The sequence below is a fragment of the Heterodontus francisci genome, chromosome 10 (assembly GCF_036365525.1).
Source record: "Heterodontus francisci isolate sHetFra1 chromosome 10, sHetFra1.hap1, whole genome shotgun sequence".
Lineage (NCBI taxonomy): Eukaryota > Metazoa > Chordata > Chondrichthyes > Heterodontiformes > Heterodontidae > Heterodontus > Heterodontus francisci.
Window position 1 is genome coordinate 89,074,060 of NC_090380.1, and position 26,803 is coordinate 89,100,862.

General features: G+C 41.9%; 1 protein-coding gene across 2 annotated transcripts in view; it reads left to right on the forward strand.

Moving 5' to 3' along the window:
• The window catches only part of dcbld2 (discoidin, CUB and LCCL domain containing 2), a 128,933-nt gene that overhangs the window by 15,994 nt on the left and 86,136 nt on the right, over positions 1-26,803 (forward strand). For both annotated transcript variants that reach the window (XM_068041000.1, XM_068041001.1), the window contains exons 2-3: positions 11,899-12,126; positions 15,528-15,665. In XM_068041000.1, the coding sequence (XP_067897101.1) occupies positions 11,899-12,126; positions 15,528-15,665 (366 nt within the window). The remainder of the gene's footprint in view (positions 1-11,898; positions 12,127-15,527; positions 15,666-26,803) is intronic.

The following is a 26,803-nucleotide window of genomic DNA, read 5'->3' on the forward strand; positions in this document are numbered from 1 at the left end:
TGTATAGGTATCTGGGATTACAGAGCTCTGAGTCCCAATCTGTCCAGGATCTGATTGTTTTGGGGCTAAAATCTTTCTGGACATGAATACTTTCTCAGGACACTGAATCTGCCAAAAGTAACAACATTCCAGTGTATTGTAGAGGGCAGCATGAATGAAGTAATATTCTGCAGTCTCATCATGCATTTATTTGTGATTCACATTAAGCTGTGGGGAATAGATGTAGAGTAGGTGTGTTGGAAGTTGCAAACCAAAATGTTGCTGTCCTTCTGTTCCATTTATTTATAACATCAGTGCAAATTTAGAGCAGGGTTATGATGAGTGTCCCAAAACCTTATTAACTATTCATAACTAATTATGTCTTCTTTTACTTCTGGTGAAATTTGGTTCTGATAGATGGAGAGGTCGATCTTGTCCTTTTGTGGGTTTTGACTGGGCTGGCTGGCAAAGCATGGCTGTTGACTGCCCAATAGTCCCAACAGGAGGCCTAGTCCGTTTTGAGGGCTGGGCTTTGACAGCATTGGGCTAGACAGCTGCGGGCAGAAAATGAGTGCCCTGGGGCAGCCTGCAATATTGAACAGCCCAGCCAGCTTCCAGACCAGATTGCTTTGAGGATAAAATATCTCTGGACATTAATACTTTCTCAGGAAGGAGGTAGGTCTGTGAAAGGGGAGGAGAAAACACCCAGTCCAGCAATAATGGTGACCATGAAACTACGGGATTGTCGTAAAAACCCATCTGGTTCACTAATATCCTTCAGGGAAGGAAATCTGCTATCCTTATTTGATCTGGTCTACATGTGACTGCAGATCCCTAGCAATGTGGTTGACTCTTAATTGCCATCCGAACTCAATTGTGACAAACTGCCACAGAAAAGTTGAAAAAGAACACAACCAGACAGACCACCCGACATCGGCCCAGGCACTGGAAACGACAAAGGTACACCCTGCCCAGTCTACCTTGCAAAGTCCTCCTCACTAACATCTAGGGATTTAGAGTCATAGAGTGATACAGCACTGAAACAGGCCCTTCGGCCCACCGAGTCTGTGCCGAACAACAACCACCCATTTATACTAATCCTACATTAATCCCATATTCCCTACTACATCCCCACCATTCTACCACCTACCAACATTCGGGGCAATTTTTTTTTATAATGGCCAATTTACCTATCAGCCTGCAAGTCTTTGGCTGTGGGAGGAAACTGGAGCACCCGGCGGAAACCCACACGGTCACAGGAAGAACTTGCAAACTCCGCACAGGCAGTACCCAGAACCGAACCCAGGTCACTGGAGCTGTGAGGCTGCGGTGCTAACCACTGCGCCACTGTGCCGTCCTTGTGCCAAAATTGGAAAAACTGTCACAGACTAGTCAAGCAACAGCCTAACATACTGAATTATACAGCCAATGTCCCAGACTCCTCCATCACCATTCCTAAGCATGTCCTGTGCCACAGGTAGGACAGACCTACCAGAGGTGGCAACACAGTGACTTACAGTCGAGAGGGAGTGGCCCTGGGAGCCCTCAACATTAACGCCGAACCCCATGAAGTCTCATGGCATCAGGTCAAAAATAGGCAAGGGACTCTCCTGCTGATTATCACCTACTGTTCCCTCAGCTGATGAATCAGTGCTCCTCCATGTTGAACACCACTTGGAAGAAGCATCAAGGGTAGAATATACTCTGGGTGGGGGATTTCAATGTCCATCACCAAGAGTGGCTTGGTAGCACCACTGCTGACCGAACTGGCAGAGTCCTGAAGGACATATCTGCCAGACTGAGCCTGTGGCAGGTCGTGAGAGAGCCAACAAGAGGGAGAAATCTACTTGACCTTGCCAATCTACCTGTCGCAGATCAGGAGCAGTCAGCTCCTGATCTCATTACAGCCTTGGTTCAAACATGGATAAAAGAGCTGATCTCTAGTGAGGTGAGTTGATTGCCCTTGATATCAAGGCATCATTTGTCTGAGTCAAGGAGCCTTAGCCAAATTGAAGTCAATGGGAATCAAGGGGAAAAATGTTCACTGGTTGGAGTCATACCTAGCACAAAGGAAGATGGTTGTGGTTGTTGGAGGCTAAACATCTCCGCCTCAGGACATCACTGCAGGAGTTCCCCAGGGTAATGTCTTAAGCCCAACCATCTTCAGCTACTTCATCGACGACTTTCCCTCCATCGTAAGGTCGGAACTGGGGATGTTTGTTGATGATTTGTACGATGTTCAGTCCCATCTGCAACTCCGCTGTTACTGAAGTAGTCCATGTCCATATACAGCAAGACCTGGACAACATTCAGGCTTGGGCTAATAAGTCGCAAGTAACATTCGTGCCTCACAAATGACAGGCAATGACCATCTCCAACAAGAGAGAACCAGACCATCTCCCCTAGACATTCAACGGCATTATCATCACTGAATCCCCCACTCTCAACATCCTGGGGCTTACCATTGACAAGAAACTGAACTGCAGCAGCCACGTAAGTACTGTGGTTACAAGAACAAGTCAGAGGCTGGGAATTCTGTGGTGAGTAACCCGTCTGACTCCCCAGAGCCTGTCCACTATCTACAAAGGCACAAAAGAGTGTGATGGAATACTCTGCACTTGTCTGGTTGAATGCAGCTCGAACAACACTTGGGAAGCTTGTTACCATCCAGGGCAAAGCAGCCTGCTTGATAGGCATCCCACTCAGCACCTTAAACATTCACTGTATAGAAGATGCCCTGCAGCAACTCACCACGCCTTCTTCAACAGTATCTTCCAAACCTGCAAACTCTTCCACCTAGAAGGACAAGGGCAGCAGACGCGTGGGAACACCACAATCTGCAAGTTCTCCTCAAAACCACACATCATCCTGACTTGGAAATATATCGCTATTCCGTCACTGTCACTGGATCAAAATCCTGGAACTCCCTCCCTAACAGTACTGTGGGTGTTCCTAAAGCAGAGGGACTGCAGCGGTTCAAGAAGGCAGCTCACCACCACCTTCTCGAGGGCAATTAGGGATGGGCAATAAATGCTGGCCTTGCCAGTGACACCCACATCCCATGAAAACGAATAAAAATACTGGCTATGACAGTATTGGTAGGAGTGACCACTACACAGTCGTTGTGGAGACAAAGTCCCATCTTCACACTGAGGATGCACTCCGTCGTGTTGTGTGGCGTTACCACTGTGCTAAATGGGATATATTCAAAACAGATCTAGCAGCTTGCAGCTGGCCATCCATGAGGTGCTGTGGGCTATCAACAGCAGCAGAATTGTAATCAACCACAATCTGCAACCTCATGGCATGGCATATCCCCCACTGTACCATTACCATCAAGCCAGGGGATCAACCCTGGCTCAATGAGGAGTGTAGGAGAGCATGCCAGGAACAACACCTGCGAAACACCTTAGGACATTTTACTGTGTTAAAAGCGAATAGATAAGTGTAAGTTGTTGTTTTATCACTGGTTGGCAAGAGCAAATTGGCAGCCTGTTGCATACTCTGCGCGATTTTTCTTTTCCATCAGCTTCATAATTGCTTTTTATATTTTCTCTTTTAATGTGACAATCAGGGTCGCGTTACCCCCAGTGTGCAGAACATGCACAGCACACTCTCTGCCTAATGCTGTTCTAAAATGGCAATCAGGCTTTCGCTTCTGGTTAAACACGTTTATCCATTTGACTCATGTGGTTCAGGTTAGGAATTTGGGGTGGAACAATTATCTGCCTTGAGCATCATTCCAGCTGGAGCACACCCAGCTACAACATCATATTTAAGTCATCAGTATGAGATGTCTTATTATGTATGAAAGTACCATTAAACCATTGCACATGACCACAAAAAACTTATTGAAGGGCTTACAATATTTTTATTGAATATATATTACTCTTTATTAATGTGAAATGGATACACTGTGACTGCCATGTTCCAAGAGCCAACCATTCCTCAACACATTTCCTCCCAAACATGCTACACCTACCACATATCATATCAAATTACTCATATACCATATTTCAAAATGTTATTTTTTTGAAAGAACATTAAGAGCATACGCAACAGGAGCAGGAGTAGGCCATTCAGCCCCTCAAGCCTCCTTTGCCATTCAGTAAGATCACAGCTGATCATCTACCTCAGCTCCATCTCCCAGTATTATTCCCATATCCCTTAATGTCTTTAGTATCCAAAGTTTGTCGATCTCTTCTTGATTATACTCGACCCACAATTCTCTTGGGTAGGGAATTCCAAAGGTTCACAACCCTTTGAATGGAGACATTTCTCCTTATCTCCATCCTAAATGGCTGACCTTTTATTCTGAGGCTGTGACCCCCAGTTCTAGATTTCCATCCTCCCACCATCTACCCACTCAAGTCCCTTAAGAATTTTATATGTTTCAATGAGATCACCTCTCATTCTTCTAAACTCTAGAGAATATAGGTCAGAGTCTACCCTCTCTAATCTCTCCTCATAGGACAATCCCCTTGTCCCAGGAATCAGTCTGGTGAACTTTCATTGCACTCTCTCTAAGGTAAGTGTATCCTTCTTTAGGTAAGGAGACTAAATCTATCTAATTTTCATTTGAATGAATCAATGCTAACTGCTTCCACTGGCTCCCTAGGGAGCCCACAGATTGACCATTTGCTCACTAAAATGTTATTTCCGGAGATTAGTTTTGAATTTATCTCCCTTCAGTCGCAGGCGCTGTTCTCTAGTTCTTCTGTTCTGGACAATGCGAAATAGCTTGTCATGGTCTACATTATCTAGTCCCTGTAGAATCCTAAAAGCATCAATTATATCGCCTCTAAACATAATTGCTCCTCATAATTGCATCCTTCCATCACCTCAGTCACTCTGGCTGCTCTCTTTTGTATTCTTTCAGTAGCTGCAATAGCCCTTTTGTACTGTGGCGACCAGAACTATGCATCGTATTCTAAGTAAGGTTGCACCAATGATTTATAAACTACAAGGTTATCACATTGTTTTGGCTCACATTTGACCTTTTTAATACATCTCAACATCTGACTCGCTTTACTCATTGCCACTGAGCAATGTTACAATAGCTTCAATTTACTGTTGGTCAGAATACCTCACTTTAGGAAGGATGTGAAGGCATTAGAGGAGGCTCAAAAGTGATTCACGAGAATGTTTCCAGGGATGAAGGTCTTCACTTATAAGGATAGATTGGAGAAGCTAGGGTTGATCTCTTAAGAGAAGTGAAGATGGAGAGGAAATTCGATAGAGGTATTCAAAATCATGAAGGGTCTGGACAGAGCAGGTAGGGAAAAGCTGTTCCCAGGGTGGAAGGGTCGAGAACCAGAGTATAATGATTTAAGGTGATTGGCAAAAGAACCAAAGGTAACATGAGGAAAAACGTGTTTTTACTCAGCATGTGGTTAGGATCTGGAGTGCACTGAGAGTGTAGTGGAGGCAGATTCAAATGTGGCTTTCAAAAGGGAATTGGATAGTTATCTGAAAAGAGAAAAAGTGCTGGGCTGCAGGGAAAGGGCAGGAGAGTAGGACTAGCTGAGTTGCTGTTGCAGAGAGCCGGCACAAACGCAACGGGCCGAATGGCCTCCTTCCTGTGCTTAACCATTCTATGATTCAAAGGCCTACTGAAAACCCAAGTACACCACATCCATTGCCTTACCCCTAACGAGTTCCTTTGTCATACCCTCATGGAAAACTGGTACATTACATTGACAAGAATAGCCCCTCCCCTCCCCACCCCTTCATGAACCCATATTGCTATCTTATGATTTTATTTCCATCCAGGTGCTCTACGATATTCCCTTAAATAACCGAACCCACAATGGAGGTCAAACTCAGTTCTGTGGTTTTCTGGGTCATTTTTGCTACTTTTTTAAAAATAAGAGGAGTAAACCTGCTTTTTCCAGTTCCTTGGCTCTTCTCGCTTAGTGATCACGCTAGCTTTTTTTTAAACTTGTAGTGAGGTCCTACTCTTAACTGTGGATGCAGATGTTTTTTAATTTTCTTCTCTGCGGTTACCCAAATGTTTTTCCAGGTCCTTTCTATTCCCACTGTGTTACATGTAAACCAGGAATGGTGGATTTAGAGAATACCTGCCATTGATCCCAATGAAGAAGTGAGCTTGTTTCCCACCTGTAGGCAATTGGCTTTATCCAGGCAAAGCAGACTAAAATTTGTACCGTGAGCACTTTAATGACAGAAATATGCTGTAGCCACACTAGATATTAGTGCTATAGACTGGCTGTAGTATTCCATTCAGGGCAGCTTCTTTGTCTTTTATGCAACATAATCAGTGATATAAAAACAAGAAATGCTGGAACCGCTCAGCAGGTCTGGCAGCATCTGTGGAAAGAGAAGCAGAGTTAACGTTTCGGGTCAGTGACCCTTCTTTGGAACTCTGAAGGTGAACAAGGTAAAAGAGACAAACGAAAATCCCTTCGGAGAGAAGAGCAGAACTTCTTCAAGGTAGGCATTCCTGGAAGAGAAGTGCCAGTGAATTAAACACTAAAATAAAAGCAAAATACTGCGGATGCTGGAAATTTGAAATTAAAACAAGAAATGCTGGAACCACTCAGCAGGTCTGACAGCATCTGGGGAAAGAGAAGCAGAATCAGTGATATTATGTACATTCTGCACTAATAAAGAGCTCTCCAAATTCTGCAGCCACCCGCCTCAAACCATCCCAATAATACATCTTGGCATCATAATGCATCTAATGCAATACAGCAAAGGTTCAGTAGATTGGTTCCTGGGACAAGTGGGTTGTCCTATAATGAGAGGCTGAGTAAATTGGGTCTATATTCCCTGGAGTTTAGAAGAATGAGAGGTGATCTCATTGAAACATTTCAAGATTATGAAGGAGCTTGACAGGGTAGATAATGAGACGTTGTTTCCACTGGCTGGGGAATCTAAAACAAGGGGGCACAGTTTCAGGATAAGGGGCCGATCATTTAGGACTGAGTTGCGGTGGAATTTCTTCACTCAAAGGGTTGTAAATCTTCGGAATTCTCTATCCCAGAGGGTTGTGAATGCTCCGTCATTGATATATTTAAAGCTGAGATAGACAGACTTGGGTTTCTCAGGGAATCGAGGGATATGGGGAGTGGGCAGGGAAATGGAGCTAAGCCCAGGATCAGCCATGACCATATTGAATGGCAGAGCAGACTTGACAGGTCATACAGTCTATGCCTGCTATTTCTTATGTTCTTATCTTTAATTTATCATCACTATTCTATATTTTCTGTATTCCACTGCTACCTGACTGCAGACATAGTCTATGCCCATGCCCTACTTTCCTTGTTTTAAAATTGTTTAGCTGCATTTCATTCACATTTCACAAAATTAGAGAGGTCAATTGCTCTTAACTTAATGCTGTTAGTCCCACAGTCTGGTATAGGAGAGTATCATTTGAACTGATGTCTGTGAAGGACAGGAACTGACTCTTACATTGGAGAGTTCTATAAAGTTACAGTATGAGTAGCATTCAACAGCATTCAGATAAAACTAATGAAAAGTCAATTTGGAACAGGAGGTACTTCTTTAAACAAAGTGTAAAATTATATGCCTGGAATAATCTAGCAAGCAGTATAGGAATAATACATTATGGGTGATGATGTTGGCCAGGAGATCTAGAGTATGGGAGGAATGTGCTCAGGGGAGCAAATGGCCCTTTCTCCTCAGCCTGGGTTCTAATGAAAAAATAATGTTGCAGAGATCAGAACCGACAAAACAAAGATGGACATTTGCAAGAGAGGATCAAGTGATAGAAAAATACTGGGTGTAACTTTGGAAAGAAATGCGTGACTAACACGGATATCCAGCAAGATGCATATAAAATTGTTAGAACTAGTGGTTTTATTTTATGGATATTTCACCACAAGAAAGAACAGAGTGAACATTTTTTTGGAGGAAATGCTGAAAGTTGTAAGGGGGAGTTCCATTAATGAAAATGAAGACTGGACACATTTGCCTCACTTGTAATATTTGAGCAGTACTTCTAATTGTGGAAATGTTCCCAAAAGTTCCAGTTGGTATCAATTTAAACCAATTCAGATAGTGAATGGTCCCATTTTGGATTTGTCTGAGGTATCATTTGTGGAATTTAAATAGGAAATGTGTAGTATCGTGTAGTCCTACAGTGGAATGCTGTATGCTAGCACATTATAAGAACATTCCTTAATCCTTCCCTTTGCGAATGGTTTCTGTCCATAGTAGTCAACCTTTAGGAAATGTGTAAGAATTCAGTTTTTCTATTTGTTTCCTACTCTGCTCTTCACTATATTAGCAAGTGGCTCTGCTTAGAGCCTTCCAGCTGAAAACAGCAACTTCATGTGGAAGAAAATGGGCCAAAACTTGCATCCTAGCACTCTGTGATACAGCATGAAACTTGTAGGCTGATCTGCTTGTGCCTTAGTGAGGATTTAACCTGAGTTGTATCCGTTCTTTATAGTTGATGTTCAGTCAGACCAGCTATCTAGTGACCATGATAAAATGTCTGTGACCGGAATTTTACATGCCCTTCCACAGGAGCGGACTGGGTAGCGGGCGGGGATGCATAAAATTGAGTGTTGCAATTTTACCAGCGGCAGCGGCAGTGAGAAACGGCCCGCCTGCCCCAGGCCAATCAAGGCCCTTAAGTGGCCAATTAGCTGCCACTTAAGGGCTTTCTGCTGCTGCCGCTGGTATTGTACCAGCAGCCGGCTGGCACCTCAGGCCCCCAGAATGCCATCAGGTAAAACCTGGTGGCTGCCTTGCGGGCTGGTGGGAGGCCTTCCTGATCAGGCACCCTGTGCCCCACGGAGGGCCCCTGCCCGCCCCCCGAAGCTCCAACTGCCCCCACTGAAATAAATTTCCCCTCCCAACCGAGCGCCACTTTGCCTCACTGGGGCCTGGCCGATTGTTCCTGCCGATGTCCCAAAACTAACTTGTCTTGCGGGGCCAACATCCACAATTCTGCTGTTGGCTGGGTGCAGTCCTAGCCATGGCCCCTGTTCCTGATGGTGCTGCTGGGACTAAGAGCTGCTGGCCCGCTGATTGGCCAGCAGCTCTTAGAGGCCAGACTTCCTGCCTCAAGGAAAGAGAAGTCCTGCCCAAGTCGAATTAAGGGCCTGGGGAGCATGGTGTGGCTCCCCAGGCTTGGTGGAGGTGAGCTCGCCCCCAACCTTTGGGCCCGTGGATGGGGCCTCCCGCCCAACGTACAATTCTGGCCTGTGTCTATGAACTAAATATACTGTTGTCACTGGGCCTATTAGGTTATTGGTACTGATGCGCTGTGCGATGATGCTGTTTGGGACTGTTAACTTTTAAAATGAGAAAGTCGAATTTCCAGTTATGACTGAAGGAATTATGCCGCAAGATTTCATGTTTTAAACCAAAAACTTTACAAGAGTTAAACAAAACAAAACACTACTAACTTAATACAATTTGGAAACACTTATACATTAAACTTCAAATCTCAACAGAACACTCATGCTTGACTGTTGTTTCCACCCCAAGAGTTACCCCTATGCGTTACAGGATCTTGGTGGTTTGTTCACTTCTCCTGGGACCAAAACAAAGTGTACCACAGCTCTTAGGAATTCACATCGATTTCCTTAATTTCTTAGCTGTATTCTGAGAGAGAAAATCTCCAGGGGATTTTCCTTCTAGCCTCTGACTAGGAAAATCTTCCAGTTCTCTACCAACACCTCCTGAATTTGGACTTCCTCGCTTGAGCATGGACCTTACTCAAAACAGATTCATCCTGGTTCTGGTTCTTGATAGCTACTCTGCCGGTGGCTCCCAAAGCCAGCTACTTTCTCAGTGACCAACAGCCTGTCTGAAGCCAATAGCTTTCCAATAGCCAACTGACTGTCAGCAAGCACCCCAGATCAAAACACCAACAGGCACCCCCTGCATCATCCAGCTCCATAGCAATGTGGTACTTGTGGGATGTTCCAGATAGCAATTTCTTTGTTCTGAAAAATCATGAGTAATTCAAACCTCTGATCGAGACAGCTGCAGACACACTGTCTCCATCAAGAAGTTCGGAGGTTCCCATTGTTTAAGGTCTTCACATTTCCCACTATGACCTTACTAAATAAACATGGACCATACTTTGATTGTAACCACCCTAGCTAGAATTGTTTGTCAGCTTCTCAAACTAGGTGTTTTTATTGTCTTGCATTAAAAAAATTCAATTCCCAAATTAAAAGTTACCTCTAGAAAATTAATACAAACCATGAACCAGGTAATCGGAAAAACAGTAGGAAAATTGCTTTTAAACTAATACAAGTAAAAGTTGTACAATCTACTTAATGTATGATACTCTTAATTCATCATTTCAAATTGGTCCCACCACCTATACTTCACCTTAGTAACCCCTCATACAAAAGCAAAATCGTACGGGTGCTGGAAATCTGAAACAAAAACAGGAAATGCGGGCAATGCTCAGCAGGTCAGGCAGATCTGTGGAGAGAAAAGCAGAGTTAACGTTTCAGGTCGATAACTTTTCATCAGAACACAGATGCTGCCTGACCTGCTCAGTATTCCCTGCATTTTCTGTTTTGTAATCTTCTGATATTGCTCAAATGCTTTGTCCAGCCACAACCCAAGTTTGGAAAACAAAAATCTGTCGTTGTGATACCATTTCATTTTTGCTTTATGAGTAGGCATTGAACACAAGATTCACCATTATCCTCATAACAGGGCAGAGGTGGGTATTCTGCACAAGTAAATCACCACCTGACTCATCAAAGTCTTTCCATCATCTACAAGGCACAAGACAGGAGTGTGATCCACTTGCCTGGATGGGTGCAGCTCCAGCAATACTCAAGAAGCTCTACATGATCCATGACAAAGTAGCCCACTTGATTATCATCCCATCCACCATCTTGATGGCACACTGTGGCTGCAGTGTGTGCTATCTACAAGATGCAATGCAGCAACTCGCCAAGGCTTCTTTGACAGCACCTCCCAAACCCATGACCATCTAGAAGGACAAGGGCTCAGGTACATAGAAGCACGACCACCTCCAAGTTCCCCTTCAAGTCACATACCATCCTGACTTGGAAATATATCACCATTGCCAGATCAAAATCCTGAAAGTCCCTATCTAACAGCATTGTGGGTGTAGCTACACCACATAGATGCAGTGGTTGAAGAAGGTAGCTCAACAACCCCTCCTTCAGGGATGGACAATAAAATGTTGGCAAAGATCCTCATCCTGTGAATGAGTGAATACAAGAAAGAACTTGTGTGTGCGTGCGTGTGTATATATATACATACTGCCTTCCATGAGCTTGGACTTTCCCAAAGCACTTTATAGCTAATAACGGACCTTTCAAGTGTAGTCACAGTTATAATTATGCAGTAGCCAATTTGCACACAATAAAGATACCGCTTAGAATGATGAGATAATCTGTTTTTTACTGATGTTTGTTGATGGGCAATATTTAACCAAGACACCTGGAGTAGTCCCCTGCTGATACTCTGATGTGACCATGGCATTTTTTACGTCTACCTGAGAGGGCAGACAGGACCTTGGTTTAACGTCTCATCCAAAGACAGCAGCTCGGACAGTGCAGTACTCCCTCAGTCCTGCACTTAAGCTATAAGCCTAGATTATGTGCTCAAGTCTCTCGAGTGAGGCTTGCACCTACACCCTTCTGACTCGGAGGCAAGCGTACTACCACTGAGCAAGGACTGATAAATGCGTTCTACGCATTTCGGGGCTACTGAGCAGTCATTGGATTTTCTTAACTCTCAGGTCAGCATTATGTAGTATTCAGTGATTTTGAGGTGCATTTATGACACTGTCTCTAATATATTCCAATTCCTTAAAGTTTCAAAATATTTCTTTATTGGGAAAGCTTATGCTGCATTGTGTGACAATTTTCTACAATTTGTAATTTGCTTATTACAACTTTTAAGAATGTTCATTATTCGTTTCAGGTGATGGTTGTGGACACACTGTTCTTGGCCCAGAGAGTGGAACTCTTGCATCAATAAATTATCCCCAAACATACCCCAATAACACCGTTTGTGAATGGGAGATACGGGTACAGCCTAATCAGAGAATTATTTTTAAATTTGGAGACTTTGATATTGAAGACTCTACTTCTTGTCACTTGAGTTACTTAAGACTGTATAATGGGATTGGTCCAGGCCGAAAAGAAATTGGTAAGTAAAGCATCACTTGTGTTAATTGTAGAGTGACATAATTCATCTGGAGTTTAATGAGTATATGCAGCTTACTTAACAGTTGAATGATTTGAAAGTCCAAGCAGTTTCACTCTGATTGGGACTAAGTCATCAAAACAGTGAAAGTTTTAGAAAGATAGAAGTCACTGTGATCAGGATTATTGTCGTAAATGTGAAATATCTCATTAAATTCCCCAATGCTACTTTAACGGAGAAGTTAACCATTTATAAAAATTGGAGTAATGTCATCATCAAAATAGCTGAGGGGGGAATTTGAGAGAGTGCGTTAAGCATTTCTGTGGTAAAATTTCATCGTTCTGTTTAGTTTAGTTTAGAGATACAGCACTGAAACAGGCCCTTCGGCCCACTGAGTCTGTGCCGACCATCAACCACCCTACACTAATTTCATATTCCTACCACATCCCCACCTGTCCCTATATTTTTCCCTACCACCTACCTATACTAGGAGCAATTGCTAATGGCCAATTTACCTATCAACCTGCAAGTCTTTGGCATGTGGGAGGAAACCGGAGCACCCGGAGGAAACCCACGCAGACACAGGGAGAACTTGCAAACTCCACACAGGCAGTACCCGGAATTGAACCCGGGTCCCTGGAGCTGTGAGGCTGCAGTGCTAACCACTGCACCACTGTGCCGCCCTATTTCTACCCTAACATTAAAACTTGATTTTTACAAACATGTTATACTCTATTTCTTCCACGTGTAATACTCTTGATTTCTAGTTAGGAAGAGGGTACTGATAGACTGTGATTTAGAGCATGGAAGACTGGATTCTCGTATCTCCTGTATGTTTGTTCCTTAATAAAATTGTTGTCTGAGTAAGAGTTAAATACTGTTCTTCCCATGTTTCCTTTGAAAAATGCAGGAATTCTATGTCACATTCTTGTGAATTCTGTATAATATTTATATATGCATTGAATGCAGGTAACTTGTATCATCAAATTTATGAATAACAAAGTAGAGCTTCTGATATCAGTTATGTTCAGTATTAGGGTAGAAGCAACCAAAACATTTATTCAATTAAAAATTGAATAGCTCACTGCAGTACTGCCATAAAGTAGATGTGAGTGGGAAAAGTGGACCAAAGCAGTAAATTGTTTTTATGCTTTAGAAGGTAATGATTGTTATAATTTACTGCCATATAGTTTTGTACTTTTTTAACACATAGCATATTACAAATTAAATTTGGTTACTCAGCAAATGCAGTCAATTAGAAATGATGGCCACTCACCTCTAACTTTGAAGAGTTGCCCACAAAGATTTAGCGATCTCTGTAGCGTGGACTCCCCTTTTCCCAACATTAAGTTTGAATTGGGCGCCAAGTCAAGGGGATCTAATGGCATCCAGCAATAGTGATGTCATTAAGCAGGGTAAGCAGCCAATCACACTGAAGTATTCTCATAGATAGCAAACCAAGATGTAAAATGCCTGATTATCCATCACTTTTATTACATTTTACAGAAAGCAAAATAAATGATTGGGACATACAAATTTGAATCTGAAATATCATAAACTTTAAAAAAAAAAGTTAAACTTCAGAATGGAAAAATTTGACATTACACAAATATAAAATTAGTTTTCCAAGGCTAGAGAGATTCTCTAGTAATGACTTAACACACTGTTTAAAAACACAAGTTGCACTGCATTAACTTGGCGTAACCTTTTTTTTGGTTGGGTGGTGGTGTTTGACAGTGATACTTTAGTGTAAAAAGGGAAGTTTTCATCAGTTCAATGATTTCTGATTGTTTGCAGTCTTCAGGGACTTCAACAGGCGCATGCTTTGGGGAAGCTTAGAAACACTTAGAACTACTTCTGGGTTTCCAAGTTTAATCATGTGCAGACTTCAGACATTGCTGTCAGTTTCAGAGGAGAAATGACAAATGCAACATCTAGGCTAACGTTTTGGGGGGCATTTGCTAAGATTCTTTTGCTGCTGCTTTTACATACTGAAATCTGGTTGAAAGATCTCCTCAGAACTGAGTGGTGCACTGGTTCGATACTCTCCTTTGAGTATAAGACTAGACTTGCTGTTAAATAAGGATCTGAATCCAGAATAATGTTTTGTACAAAAATATTATTTAGTAATTTGAATAAAGCAGTTCGAATCAAACACCACAGGAGGCATTTTTGCTTTAATAGTAATTTGAATTAAGCAGCTTTGAATTAAGAGGAAAAGAGTGTACCCATTATAGCCGAAGCGGAGCTGACACTACCTCGTTCTTTAGCGCTGTTTTGGCACTGGTTTACTAATAGATGATGGTACAGGAATGGTGACTCTAACATGACGAACGAGAGTTGAGTGTTTGAAAAGTCCCAGAGAATTTCAGCTGAGGATATTCAAGGGGAGTTGTTCAGTCAGTTTTTATCCCATGAATGAAGCAAGCTGGAGTGGTACAGTTCACTGCGATGAGTCAAATAAACTCTGGAATTATTGGTTCACCTGTGTTGTATAGATGTTGGTCCCCAAAACTTAGTTGATACCCTATTTGGTGAAAGCACAGATCAGTGTAGTACCAACGAGTACAGACCACTAGGTCTGGGTACAATTCCTGTTCAATGCTAAGCAGTTGATCTCAGCTGGGGCAACAGTTAAGGCACTTCAGTTGCCTAAGCTATAGTGGCTAAAATTCAGCATGGATTGCTGATCCTGGTTGCGGTCCAGTGACCTCTGCTGGAAAGTGCTTGTGTGTAGCTTTCAAACAAACTCTGAATTGGACTCTCCTATCATGCCCTCTGTAACTAAACACTGTGCCAACATTCTGGCCAGGTCTCATTTTTAGAATCAAAAACAAGAAATGCTGGAATCACTCAGCAGGTCTGGCAGCATCTGTGGAAAGAGAAGCAGAGTTAACGTTTCGGGTCAGTGACCCTTCTTCGGAACTGACCCGAAACGTTAACTCTGCTTCTCTTTCCACAGATGCTGCCAGACCTGCTGAGTGATTCCAGCATTTCTTGTTTTTGTTTCAGATTTCCAGCATCCGCAGTATTTTGCTCTCATTTTTAGAGTGATTTCTTGATTGAGATACCAAATGTCAACTCAAAGGTATGGAGAACAATACTGCAGAAAGAAGTCAATTCCTTTTAGGAATGGAGGAGAAACAGTTAGGATGGGATAGTTGATGACCTCCTACAAATCTGGTATTTATGTTTACTTTTGAGCTTTAGGATGTGCCCTCTGGATCGCTTTATCCTGAGCTCCAGACTTGGTCAATGCAAGCTATAGGCAAAGAATTTCTGCATTGAGTTTCTAATCACTACCTATAAAGATAACTGACAACTTTTTTTCTGTCTATTCTGTGAAATGTAATGCAAATGATTTGTTTTAAAAGCTTCTTAGTAATGCTTTGTTGGTTTTACAGGTAAATATTGTGGACTTGGAATTCAGTGGGACAAGCTTATAGAGTCTGAAAGCAATGAAGTCACTGTTCAGTTCATGAGTGGAATTCATGTCTCTGGTCGAGGGTTCCTTGTGTCATACTCTACGTCAAATGTGTCAGGTATTCTATGAGGATGTCCTGTTTCAGTGTCTCCTGTTTGAATCATTTCCAGGATAGTCATACTTGCTGCTATGTTCGGCATACCAGTTCGGTGGTCACACCCACTCTCAGTTCAATTATGATAAAATCTCCAGCCTGGTGCCTTCCCGCTAACTAAGGTTTTCAGTCAGAATGGCAGTTTATTGAATTAATAAATGCTAAGAATGGTGGGATTCTAAACTGCAAAAAATAAATTTTGCTTCAGGCAGCCCACAATAAAGTCTTTGTTTCAATGTGGTTTTAATGTGGTCTACTGGCTCTGTGGGTGAGGTGATAGACAAGAGGTTTATTTAGTGTGCTTTCAGCTACAGACTACATTGTAACTGCTATTAGATGGATCAAAATGATAGTACTTTCAAATGAAAGCAGTGTTCTTGCAACATGAGATCCAGTCAGGGAATAAAGCCCACTGGGACTTGCAATTGAAATAGGTTAAACACATAAGATATAGAGGTAGGAATAGTAATACGTACCTTATTGTGTCTTATCACATTGAAATATCTCAAAGTGCTTCACACAATAACTTATTTTTGATATGTGTTGAAGTACTGTTATGTAGGCAAACGCAGTAGCTATTTTATGCCAGCAGTATTCCACAAACAGCAGTGAGTGAGATGAATAACTGGTTAATTTGAGCCTTTTTTTAGTACTATTGGTTGAGGGAGGACTTGGTCAGGGCAATAGAGAAAATTAACTATGGATAACTAGACTCCTAACATTAGGGTTGATGTTCTGTACCTACTCTGACCATTTTTAACTCTCTTTATTTGCACCTGTTGAAACAGAAATCTGTTCAATTATTTTTCGAATGTAGCTTCTCATTCACTTTAATTTTTAGCATACACGTTCTCACTTTGCAATCTTATTTACATTCCTTAATTCAGATGAAGTGAAAAATTCAAATTTATTTAATGCAAAAAAGACTTTAAATTATCAGGAATTATCTACAAGTTAACATATGAAGTAATTATTCCTCATGTTACATTCTGCTGTTTGTTTATCTAGCTTTTATTTGTGTCCTTAAGTTATCTCATTGCCCATTCTAAGCACTTTATAGTTCCAGTTCTCTTAAGTTTCAGCTTGGTGTTCTATAGCTCACATAACCCCTTTGTGAGTATTTCGGGTATCTCTGAGCAGAAAGTTTAATTCCTTGCATGGATTATGGATTCCAGTGCAGGAATGCGATAGGAGAATGCTATAAATGAGATGAAAGGTGGGAATGATCAGAATCAGTATATTTTTAGCTTTAGCTAATCCAGATTGCATCTAAGAGTAAGGTCCTTAACTGATAGACTACACAAAGTCATAAAGATGACACTGCAGAAGGAGGCAACTTATGCTGTCTACTGTAATCTAATTTTTCTGCCCTTTCCATATCCACTTGTATTTTTTCTTTTCATATACATACCCAATTCCCTTTTAAATTATATTATAACCTTTGCCTCAGTAGTCATTTGTGGTAAAGCATTCCATTTGTGTGGAAATAAATAATTATTAGTTACTGCCCCTTGTTGCCAATTTGCCAACCATTAGAAGAAACCTTTCAACGTTTACCCCCCTGAACCCTTTCAGAATTTTAAAAACCTCCCCCTTAATCCTCCCTGTTCCAGTTTTGAAAAAAACAAGTCCCAATTGTTTCTCAAGGCTTTCTTCATAACTATAACTTATTATTTGTATCATTCTAGTAAATCTTCACATTACCTTTTCCATGGCTGTAAAACCCTTCCTATAAGAACTATACACATTACTCCAACAGTGGCCTAAACAATTTCTTATACAAATTCAGCATCACTTCCTTGTTATTCAGTTCCCTATATATAAAAGCTAGAATCCTATCTGCCTTTTTATGGTCATTTCCTGCCCATGTATCTGTAACCTTAAATGTTCCTCCATTCTGGTGGTCATGTTTCTATTCAGGGTGTATTTGCTTTCAATGTTGCTCTGACTAAAATGCATTGCTCCACATTTTTCTGGGGAAATGCTGATCTGTCGTTTGCACTTGAAGTACTATGGGAATGTCAAGTTCTTGCTGGATTGTTATGGCAACCTGCACGATAAATTACACATTCAAAGATATTTTACAACTTTTTAACAGGACCCATTTTATTACTGGAATATACAGCCAGAGATCAATGCTGGCATCTGCATCTGGAAGTATTATCTATATGCTTTGATGGCTCAGTATTGTGGTAGACAAGGCATTTATTGTAAACTTTTTGAACGCTATGAGAGTACTCAAATTTCTGCCAAGCCATTGCCTGTCTTAAGTTTCTGGATAATCCTGAAGATGTTCAGACTGTGATTTGGTCAGGATTGTACCCTGTACATTCCAGTCAGATACCTATCTTGTTTTCATTTACAGGAATTGCAGTGTAGTCTGTTCTCTTGGAACACAGCATCCTGTTCAACCAATACTGGGTAGCAGTTACTGATTGGAAAATTTTCAGTAGATTAAGTTGCACAAGATATTTCTTAAATGTGGATATTTCTTTAATAAATCCAACAGACTTGATTTCTTCTGTAAGTGTCAGAATTTTTTTCTGAGATTGGAGGGGTCAGGGAAAGAGACTCAGTCACAAAACCTCTTGTTCAGTGACCATTTTCTGTTCCATTTTAATACATTTTCACTTTGGTCCTGCTGTTACCCCTGTTGTAACTCACCACAGTAATTTTCTGCTTTTAAGTTCTATTACATTGAATTATCAAGTCTTGCAATTAAAACTAACCAAGGAAGTAAACTCTATGTGAAGACAGATTTTGATTACACCGTATTTGTGCTTGAAAACATGAGGGCACTTGCGGTACACCACATCCTTATATGTAGCTGCAGAGTTAGTCTGTCCTTGTGCTGTAATTGTGGCCACAATTACATGCTGTGTTGGACTTAACTGTAGCTGCTTAGATCCAGCTGGACTTTCTTCATTTGTGTCCATGTTTTTTACACCCATCTCCAGTTGTCTTATCACCAGGCTTCTGATAAGGAGTCGGATTAAAAATTATGTACCCCCACCCGAGTATTTGTGTCCACTGATAGAATGCATCGACCTGTTATTAGCATTGTACTGTAATAGTCACCTGTGCCATAAGATGCTGCCAGTGAGGTGGGTGAAGCTATAATAGTCTTTTTTGACAAAACTGGACATTGAAACACTTGGGTATGGTAGTCTGTATAATTCAGCTGCCTTTTTGTCTTCAAAGGTAATATTTTGGAGGTAAAAAGCCAAATAATAATTGGTCATTGGGCTTCAGGCCAGTGGGATTTTCAAACATCTGGTTTAAGGTTTTAGACATTACATCCTAGATTTAAAGGGGCCTCAGAATTAGAACCTCTAGATTAATGTGCTTTCAATTAAAGTATTACATTTTACATGATAGATATTCAAACTGGGGTGTGTGAGCAGATTGCAGGGAAATGAGGATCATTGGATTTCTCTCGTCTGATCAGTTTTCTTTTATTTCTCAATTTGCTATTGGATTATTTCTATTGATGTATAATAATGAAAATATTTTCTGCAATCAATAGGCTACACTGCATTTCAGAAGTTAGGATAGGGGTTTCACTAGTAAGTGTCAACATTTGCAGAGGGTACCGTACACACAAAAGTACTGCAGGCAAATAATTTCAAGATATAGCCTTCCTTCCGCAATGTTCTTTTCCTAAAGGCTTTGTCACTTCGATAACCTGCTGGTCTTTGCTATTTAGCTCCGGAAAGAAGAGCTAATTCTGTTCAGTTTCATTGGTATTTGACCTCTAGTGTCTCATGATTGTTGGATCCACTTTCCAATGTGACAATGCCGGACACAGTGATACTTTCACCAAAATATTTTATGATATTGTCCATGTTTTTATACTCTAGTTTTCTGTTCTTTACTGCCTGCTTCTTCTGAAGGTGGTGCCTTTTTCTGGGGTACAGTCACAGTGGTACCTGTAGCCCTTTAGTATACTTCCTAAGTGGCCATTCTTTCTTGAACAAGCCTGTATGCAAATTATCAAATATCAATTAGGGATTCCCTTAAAAGAAAATTCAATTTTCATTTTTTAAGTGCAGTGAGAAAAATACGGTAATTGGAATGTTCAAAATTAAAAAGGTCATCTCTACCTGCCTCCTTGTATCCTTCACCACTCACATTCCTGATCTCTTTACTATCTTTCTTCTGTCTGGATTCTGCCGAGGGTGGGGGTGGGGGAACTCCCTCCCCAAATCACTGACTGCTTCACTTTCAGTCTGCATGTGGCCCCCCCACTTGCCATAATATTTCTACAGCCATCAACATGGTCGAGAACTCTCTTACCTCCACCTCTCGTGCTTTTGTCACCAGAAAAGCCTTTATTCTCTTCCAAGCAATGTACCCTCTAATTTTCTTTTGTAGTGCATGGCCCTTTAAATTCTTTAGCGTGGTAACCTCAAGGGGGCAATTGTTCACGGTCTGCACAGGTACTTGCGTGTTGCTGCGCAGCCTAGGGGAAACATTACTCCCAATGTAGTCATTCTACATGTGTGGCTGCCATCTTCACTCCCTCAACTCTAAGGGGCAGAGACTTGATTGTCTCTGGTACACATCTTGCTTACCAATTCATCGCAAGGTCTGACTGAACCACATCAGTGCTGTTGTCCCTCACTTAGCTCTGCCAGAACTGCCCACTACTGCTTTACTATCTTGGAGAGGAAAGATAATTTGGGGCTTTTACCAACTGTCTCCTTAAATCACTACCCTCACCTCCAACAGCAAGTGTGAGGGGCTCATGAACTTTTTCGTCAATAAAATTGAGACCATCCATTTACCTGCCCCTGCTGCTTCCCAGTTTCCCATATCTACCAAGTCAAACCTAGGCTCCCTTTTGCCAGAGCATGTGTCTTTAACTATTTTCTCTCCTCTCTCTCCTCATACCTTCACTGACCTCACCTTGTTCATGAGATTCACATCCTGCTCCCTTGATACCATTCTGACCAACCTGCTGACCACCCAATTTCTGGCCCCCATCACAGCTGACATTGAAAATGGATCCCCCTCCTCATGTAATGTCCCCCTGTCTTTCAAAAACCCTGTTACCAACCCCTCCTCAAAAGCCCACAGTTTACCCTGCTGTCCTTACAGGCTCATCTCCAACTGCCTTTTCCTCTTCCAAGTCCTTGAGCATGTTGTCAATTCCCAAATCTGTGCCTGTATTTTCCGTAACTCCATATTTGAAAAAACGTCAATCAGGTGCCTACTCCTGCCACAGCACCGAAATGGCTGTAATCCAAGTTACAAATGATATCCTTTGTGTCTGTGACCGTGCTGCACTATTCCTTTTTGTCTTCCTCGACATATTTGGTGGCTTTAACATGGCCAACCACATAATCCTCCTCCAGCTCCTTCAGTTGTCTTATGATTTTATTTGTCGCTGTGTCACCCTTTCTTCCCCTACTCGCAGCAGTAAATCATTGATCAGTTCCTCTTGCAGACTCCTAGAAGTAGCTGTTTATGCTCTAATTGCAGTGTATTCAGCTGTACCATCATTATCTCAACAGAATTCTGTAACTCTAAATTCTGTAACTATTTGCAGCTGTTGCTAAGAAAACAGCTGGACTTCACTTCTAACCAAATGTCTTTGTATTTGACTGTCTCACTTTAAATCACCTCCCTCTAAGTTACTGTTTCTGCAGTGTCACTCAGTCTTATCTAGTGTTGGGTAAACAGTGTTGCTCGGATGTGAGACTAAGCCAGTTTTTTATGTTGTATGTAAAGCCCATGACATCAGGGTCAAAGCAGTTGTGGTGATGTTGAAAAAAAAAATCACCTCAGAGGGCTTGCACATTAATTCTCAACAGTTCAATGCCACATGCTGCCCATTATGATACTCAGTTGATCTAACAAGTTCTTCAGTTAATGAGCTGTTCCTACCACTTAAATTCCCCGGTGTCGTGGAATGCCTAGGCAGTGCTGTCTGTAACGCCTGCCACCTAACTATAAGAAATAATGTGCCTGCTCAATATGCCTCATAAAATACTGTCAACTCTTGTACAAGAGAGGGATTTCAGAGGAAGTAAGTTAGCAGTCAACAGAATGAGGCCTGATTGGACAAATGGTTATTCAAATCAGCTGTGCTTCTTAGCATATTAAATGTTTAATATTGCTGTCCCTTTTTATTTTTATTGTTGATTTGTAATTTTTTACTGAATAAAAAACATGCTGTTATGGTTTTTTTTTTAAAGCATTCTATTAATGTAGGTTTTTCTCTTCACCCCGCGTGAGTTGAATCAGCAATGAGTGATTTGAATTAAAGCAAAACTGGTCTCAGCAGGTATTTAAGCCACCGTTTGGAAATCCCACTCTAATATCCTGAAGTAAAAACAGAAAATACTTGAAACACAGTAGGTTCGTCAGCATCTGTAAACATTTTGGGCGAACCCCCTTTGTTAGAAAATCTTACTGTTCGTTCTGAGAATCAATTTCCTGTTCACTAATAAGACCATAATGGAACTGAGCAAATTTTTTTCAAAATCAACAATGAAAACATGGGCTCCAATTTATATAGGGAAGCGGGGAGGGTCGGGGGAGAATGTCGGGAGATTGGATCGTGACAACGGAGGCAGATCAGCAGGTTAGTTAGAGGAGCCAGTGGGAAGCACTCCTGCTTCTCCTGAATCGTAAGCAGTGCTGGAAAAACACTTAACTGCTGGATCCGACAGTTCCCGTCTTCCTTTAGCTGCTGGGTTTCATGAGGCCTGGGAAACCTGGCCCACAGCTGTTAACTCCAAATGGCTGCTAATATCTGACATAGCTTCATTAGCATATTGTGATGACAGACCCCCCTCTCGAGAGTGTGTTGGGATCAGGGTTCCCTTTTTATAACTGTTTAAGCCCCCATCTCCAGTCACTGTCTTACCTGTCTTTGGAGATGGGGGTAGGGTGGGGGTTAAAATTCTCCTCCCTACCCCCCCCCACCCTGCCATGATGTCATGGCAGCTCCAGTATGCAGTAGATGAAATATTTCAAAAATGTAATGGTTTGCCTGATCTGTTGTAATGCTGGCTAAACAATTTAGCATATATCCCACATAAAGGCTGCATGGTGTTTAATTCCAGCAGTGTCTCATATATTGGGGTTAATTTGGACTTTGTGCGATAGTGGAAAATGGGTGATAGTGAATTGGCTGTCTGTATTGCATCTCTCCTGGCTTTTATTTTCATTGACGTCAATGAGAGATATAAAATGGGCAACCGATTCACTATCACCCATTTTTCACTATCGCACAAAGCCAGAATTACCCCCATTGTCTTTTGTGGCTAGTGATAATTGTGACCAGTCACCTGCTATTTGAATACCAAAAAGTTATTTCTTGAATTAGCTATATGAAGCTGGAGCTGCGTTAAGACCACTTACTTCAAGTTATTTGTGATCACTGTCTTTGACTCAGATGTGATAGCTGTCTACTTATTGAGCATAAACATTTCTTTCGCTTCCAGACATTTGACCTGGTTGTCTATACTAATGTTGTCTTCCAATAGGCTTTCTGATGGATGATAACCAGAGCAGCAATGGTGCTAGAGATAGTGAGGCAATGCCTAAGTGTATTGACATGGCTGGCTTTTTCCCTCATTTTCTCTGGTACCCAATCAGCCATTGACTGGTTCAAGAAAGAGGAAAAGCAGGTCCACTAACTTATTATCTGTGCTGACTATAAAATGTTTTGTTCTACATAGCTTTTGCTGTAGAATCACTAGGTTTTCAGCACTACTCTGTAATGTTTTCAACATATCTGGACATAATTATATATTTAGCATGTATCTATATTTCCTACTTGAATGGATGGTTTGCCACCAAGACTTTGATCTGAATTGTAAGAACTATTTCCCCTTCTCTTAGACCAAATATAGGGCTGGATTTTGTGCAGGATATGTGGCTCCCAGCCCTGTGCTAGAACCCTGGAGAAGAGGTAGGTGAGGCGAGGTCGGACAGCCCCGGCAAGGGGGAGGGGTGGGGGCCCCAGGGTTCCGGTTCCGAGGGTGGGCGGGTAGTCCTCCGTGGGCTACAAATTGCCCATGAAGGAGCGACACCACCAACCCCCTCCCCCCACAACCCCACCAAGCCCGCAGGGAGTGTGTGTTGTTTTACAAGGTGCCCTCCCCACGTGGCAGGCTCTCTTTCCCCGCCCCCCCCCCCCCCCCCCCCCAAACCTCAGCGACTACTGGTAAGATCCCAGCGGCAGTGGGAATTGGCCATTAAAAGCTCACTTAAGGGCCTCAATTGGCCTCTGGATGGGAAGGTCTTCGTCAGCATATCCTGCCCCTGGGAGGATTGGAACTGGGAATCCAGGCATCAGGTTCCGTGGTGGGCAGTTCCACTCCAATTCTGCACCCCCCCCCCCCCCCCCCCCCCCACACCCCACCACGAAACCCACCTTCTCGACAAGCGCAAGAAGATTCAGCCTATAATGATTTTTTTAAAAGAAGAAGCCGCACAATTTATATTAAAAAAACAGTTTCATCATTGCTTTTGGTAATGGAAAATATGTCTCATAGCAAGCTTCTTTCAGTTGCACAGGTTCAACTGAGAGTAGTTACCAGGGAAAATTATTTTTCCATCAACAAAAATGCATATGTATGTGATTTTTCATTTATGTTATTGAAATGTCAAGTGTCAGGGCAAAGCAAATGAGTTAAGACATCAGGGGCAGATTTACTATTAGTAATCCACTAGAACTGTTTTTTGATCCATCATTGTGTGATGGAATCCATGGTTGCAAAACTTGTGATTTTTTAGACACTAACTGAGAGGGAAACTAGAACAGAAACAGGAAAAACTTCAGATTTCCAGGGAAACTGACACTGGTTAGAAACAGATAAAAGGAGACAGAGTCCTCCCCAGGCCAGGCAGATCAGGCAGGAGTGGAGCGCCAGCAAGCAGAAGAAAGTGAAGACTGAATCCAGGAGCTGTTTGTTACTTAAAGTAACCGACTAACCAGACCCGGCCTTACAGTGCATTGAAAGATTCTGATAAAGGAAAGACTGGTAAGTCCACACTATCAAGATTGTCATGAGCAGAAATGAGGTTCTGGAGAAGTGCACCTTGTGATGAAGACCACACCCATGAAGTTCGGATTGAGAGGAAACTGGTGTCAGAAGAACAGCGGCTAAATCCTTGAAGAAATGAGCTGGAAATCTACCTGAGGAACTTCAGAGTTGCGAAGAACTGTGTGACTATAATTGTTGCCATACATATGCTGGATGGACTGCCCAGTGAAACCATGAGACCTCTTTGTTGTCATATGCATATATATTGACCATGATCTATCTGTAGCTTCATGTTTAATTTATGTTGGTTTTGGTTTGAGTGTTAACGTTAAATTTATCAAAGTGAAAGCTCATCCGTTTGGTTTGGTTTCCTAAATTGGGGTCAATCAGTGCATTTGATTATTTTCATTTGTTGGTGGTCTCCACGAGGATCCTAACAAGTGTCATACATCAATTGTCTGTCCATTTTCCTCTGCGAAACATCATTATATATTCATGACTCCATTCCTGGGGTAGGAGATGGAGGAAGAAAATCCAGTGCTATTTCAGCATCTTAAGTTTTAAAGCAACCATTTTGTGTCTAACCATTTGGCTAACTGCAGTGTTTGAGACAGGTGCTTCTTTAGGCAATCAGCCCACAATATTAAAGACTCTTCAGTTGAGTTGTTGCTGTTTGTAATAAAGGAATGCCTCTGAAACTGAGGTTATATTCCATACAAACTCTATTTTCTTAAAAGGGAAAGCCCATAACCAACTACAAGGAACTATCACCTCAGTGCCCCAAGTCTCCTATCGCAGTCATCAGGCAGCCACCTCAAAACTTGCTACAAATGTAGAAGAACCTGGAGGCTAAGATTGAAATGGCACCCATGAGTAGGCATCAAGGGTGGTTTAAATAGTAGAAAGGTTTTTAGTGAAGTGGCTCTGTTACTGACTGGCTAACTGCAGAATGATTTGGAGCGAAGTGGCAGAATGCCTGCATGAAGACTTTGTGCAGGAGAGTTATATATTAACTAGCAATTGAGTTGAGCTTGGTCTCAACAAATTTAGCTGAAGGTCATCCATATGAACTCTCCCTGTGGATGGTAGTTACTGTTTTGTGAGGAAAGCACAGCCTCTGAAGCATTTCTGAGGGTCATGGCCAACTAGCCCACATGTGTCTCTAGACAGGGAAGTGTTGGTACCGGCAGGCCAGGGTTGGTATCCACCTGTATTTGCAGTCTGACAGCCAGGTGGTGGGTCTGCAGATCAGACAGAGGAACAGGGGTGGCCCAGGAGAGACCCCAATGGTTCTTTAAGCCAGTCCATAACCTTAATATTTTAAAATATGTCCAAAATAATTTAAATGTCTTTAAATTTTATTTTCATTTGTTTAAAGTACCTGTAAAGAAAGTTAAATGTTCCAAAAATCTTAAACTTAAGCGCTTTACAAAAATGTAAAATAATTAAAGTTTACACTGCAAATACTACTGACTGTCTTCCCCCACCACAGCCAAGCCTACCACCTCTTCCCTTTAGGCTGCCTCTAGTGCTGGTAGATTCAGAGTGGAAACAAAGGGACATATAGCTGTGTGCAAACCCCACCTCCCTGTTCTTTTACAGGCGTTTGCTGCAGAGCAGTATGGGGTTACAGCAGCTGGATATCTATCACCATCAGAGCAGAAGAGAATCTGTGCAAAGTTTCTGCAACGGTGCACTGGCAATGGCCCACAAATCATCGATTTTGCTCCATTGAGCACCCTAGGTAAATACAAAAGCAGGTGACCAAATGGGGAGAAATTTAGCTCAGGTGTCTATTTCTAGATTCATCCATGATTGCTTTGAGAGCCTGTGTATATAAATCTTTGCTGCTTATCAATAAGAGAGCAAACGGAACATTCTTGCAGTTTGCACTCACTCACAGCATCAAGCACTCCTGCGCTAAGTATAGCATTAGTTAAATACTTAGTACATAATACAGCTGTCCAATGATTACTCAGACCTAAATTGATTCAACGTTAAAATGGAATCTCTGCTATGGTGCGATGATTTGCCTATTTCCTGTATCGACTGTCCTGTGACCTCTCTGAGCTAGATTAGCTTATTTGTGTTAACTGTGGC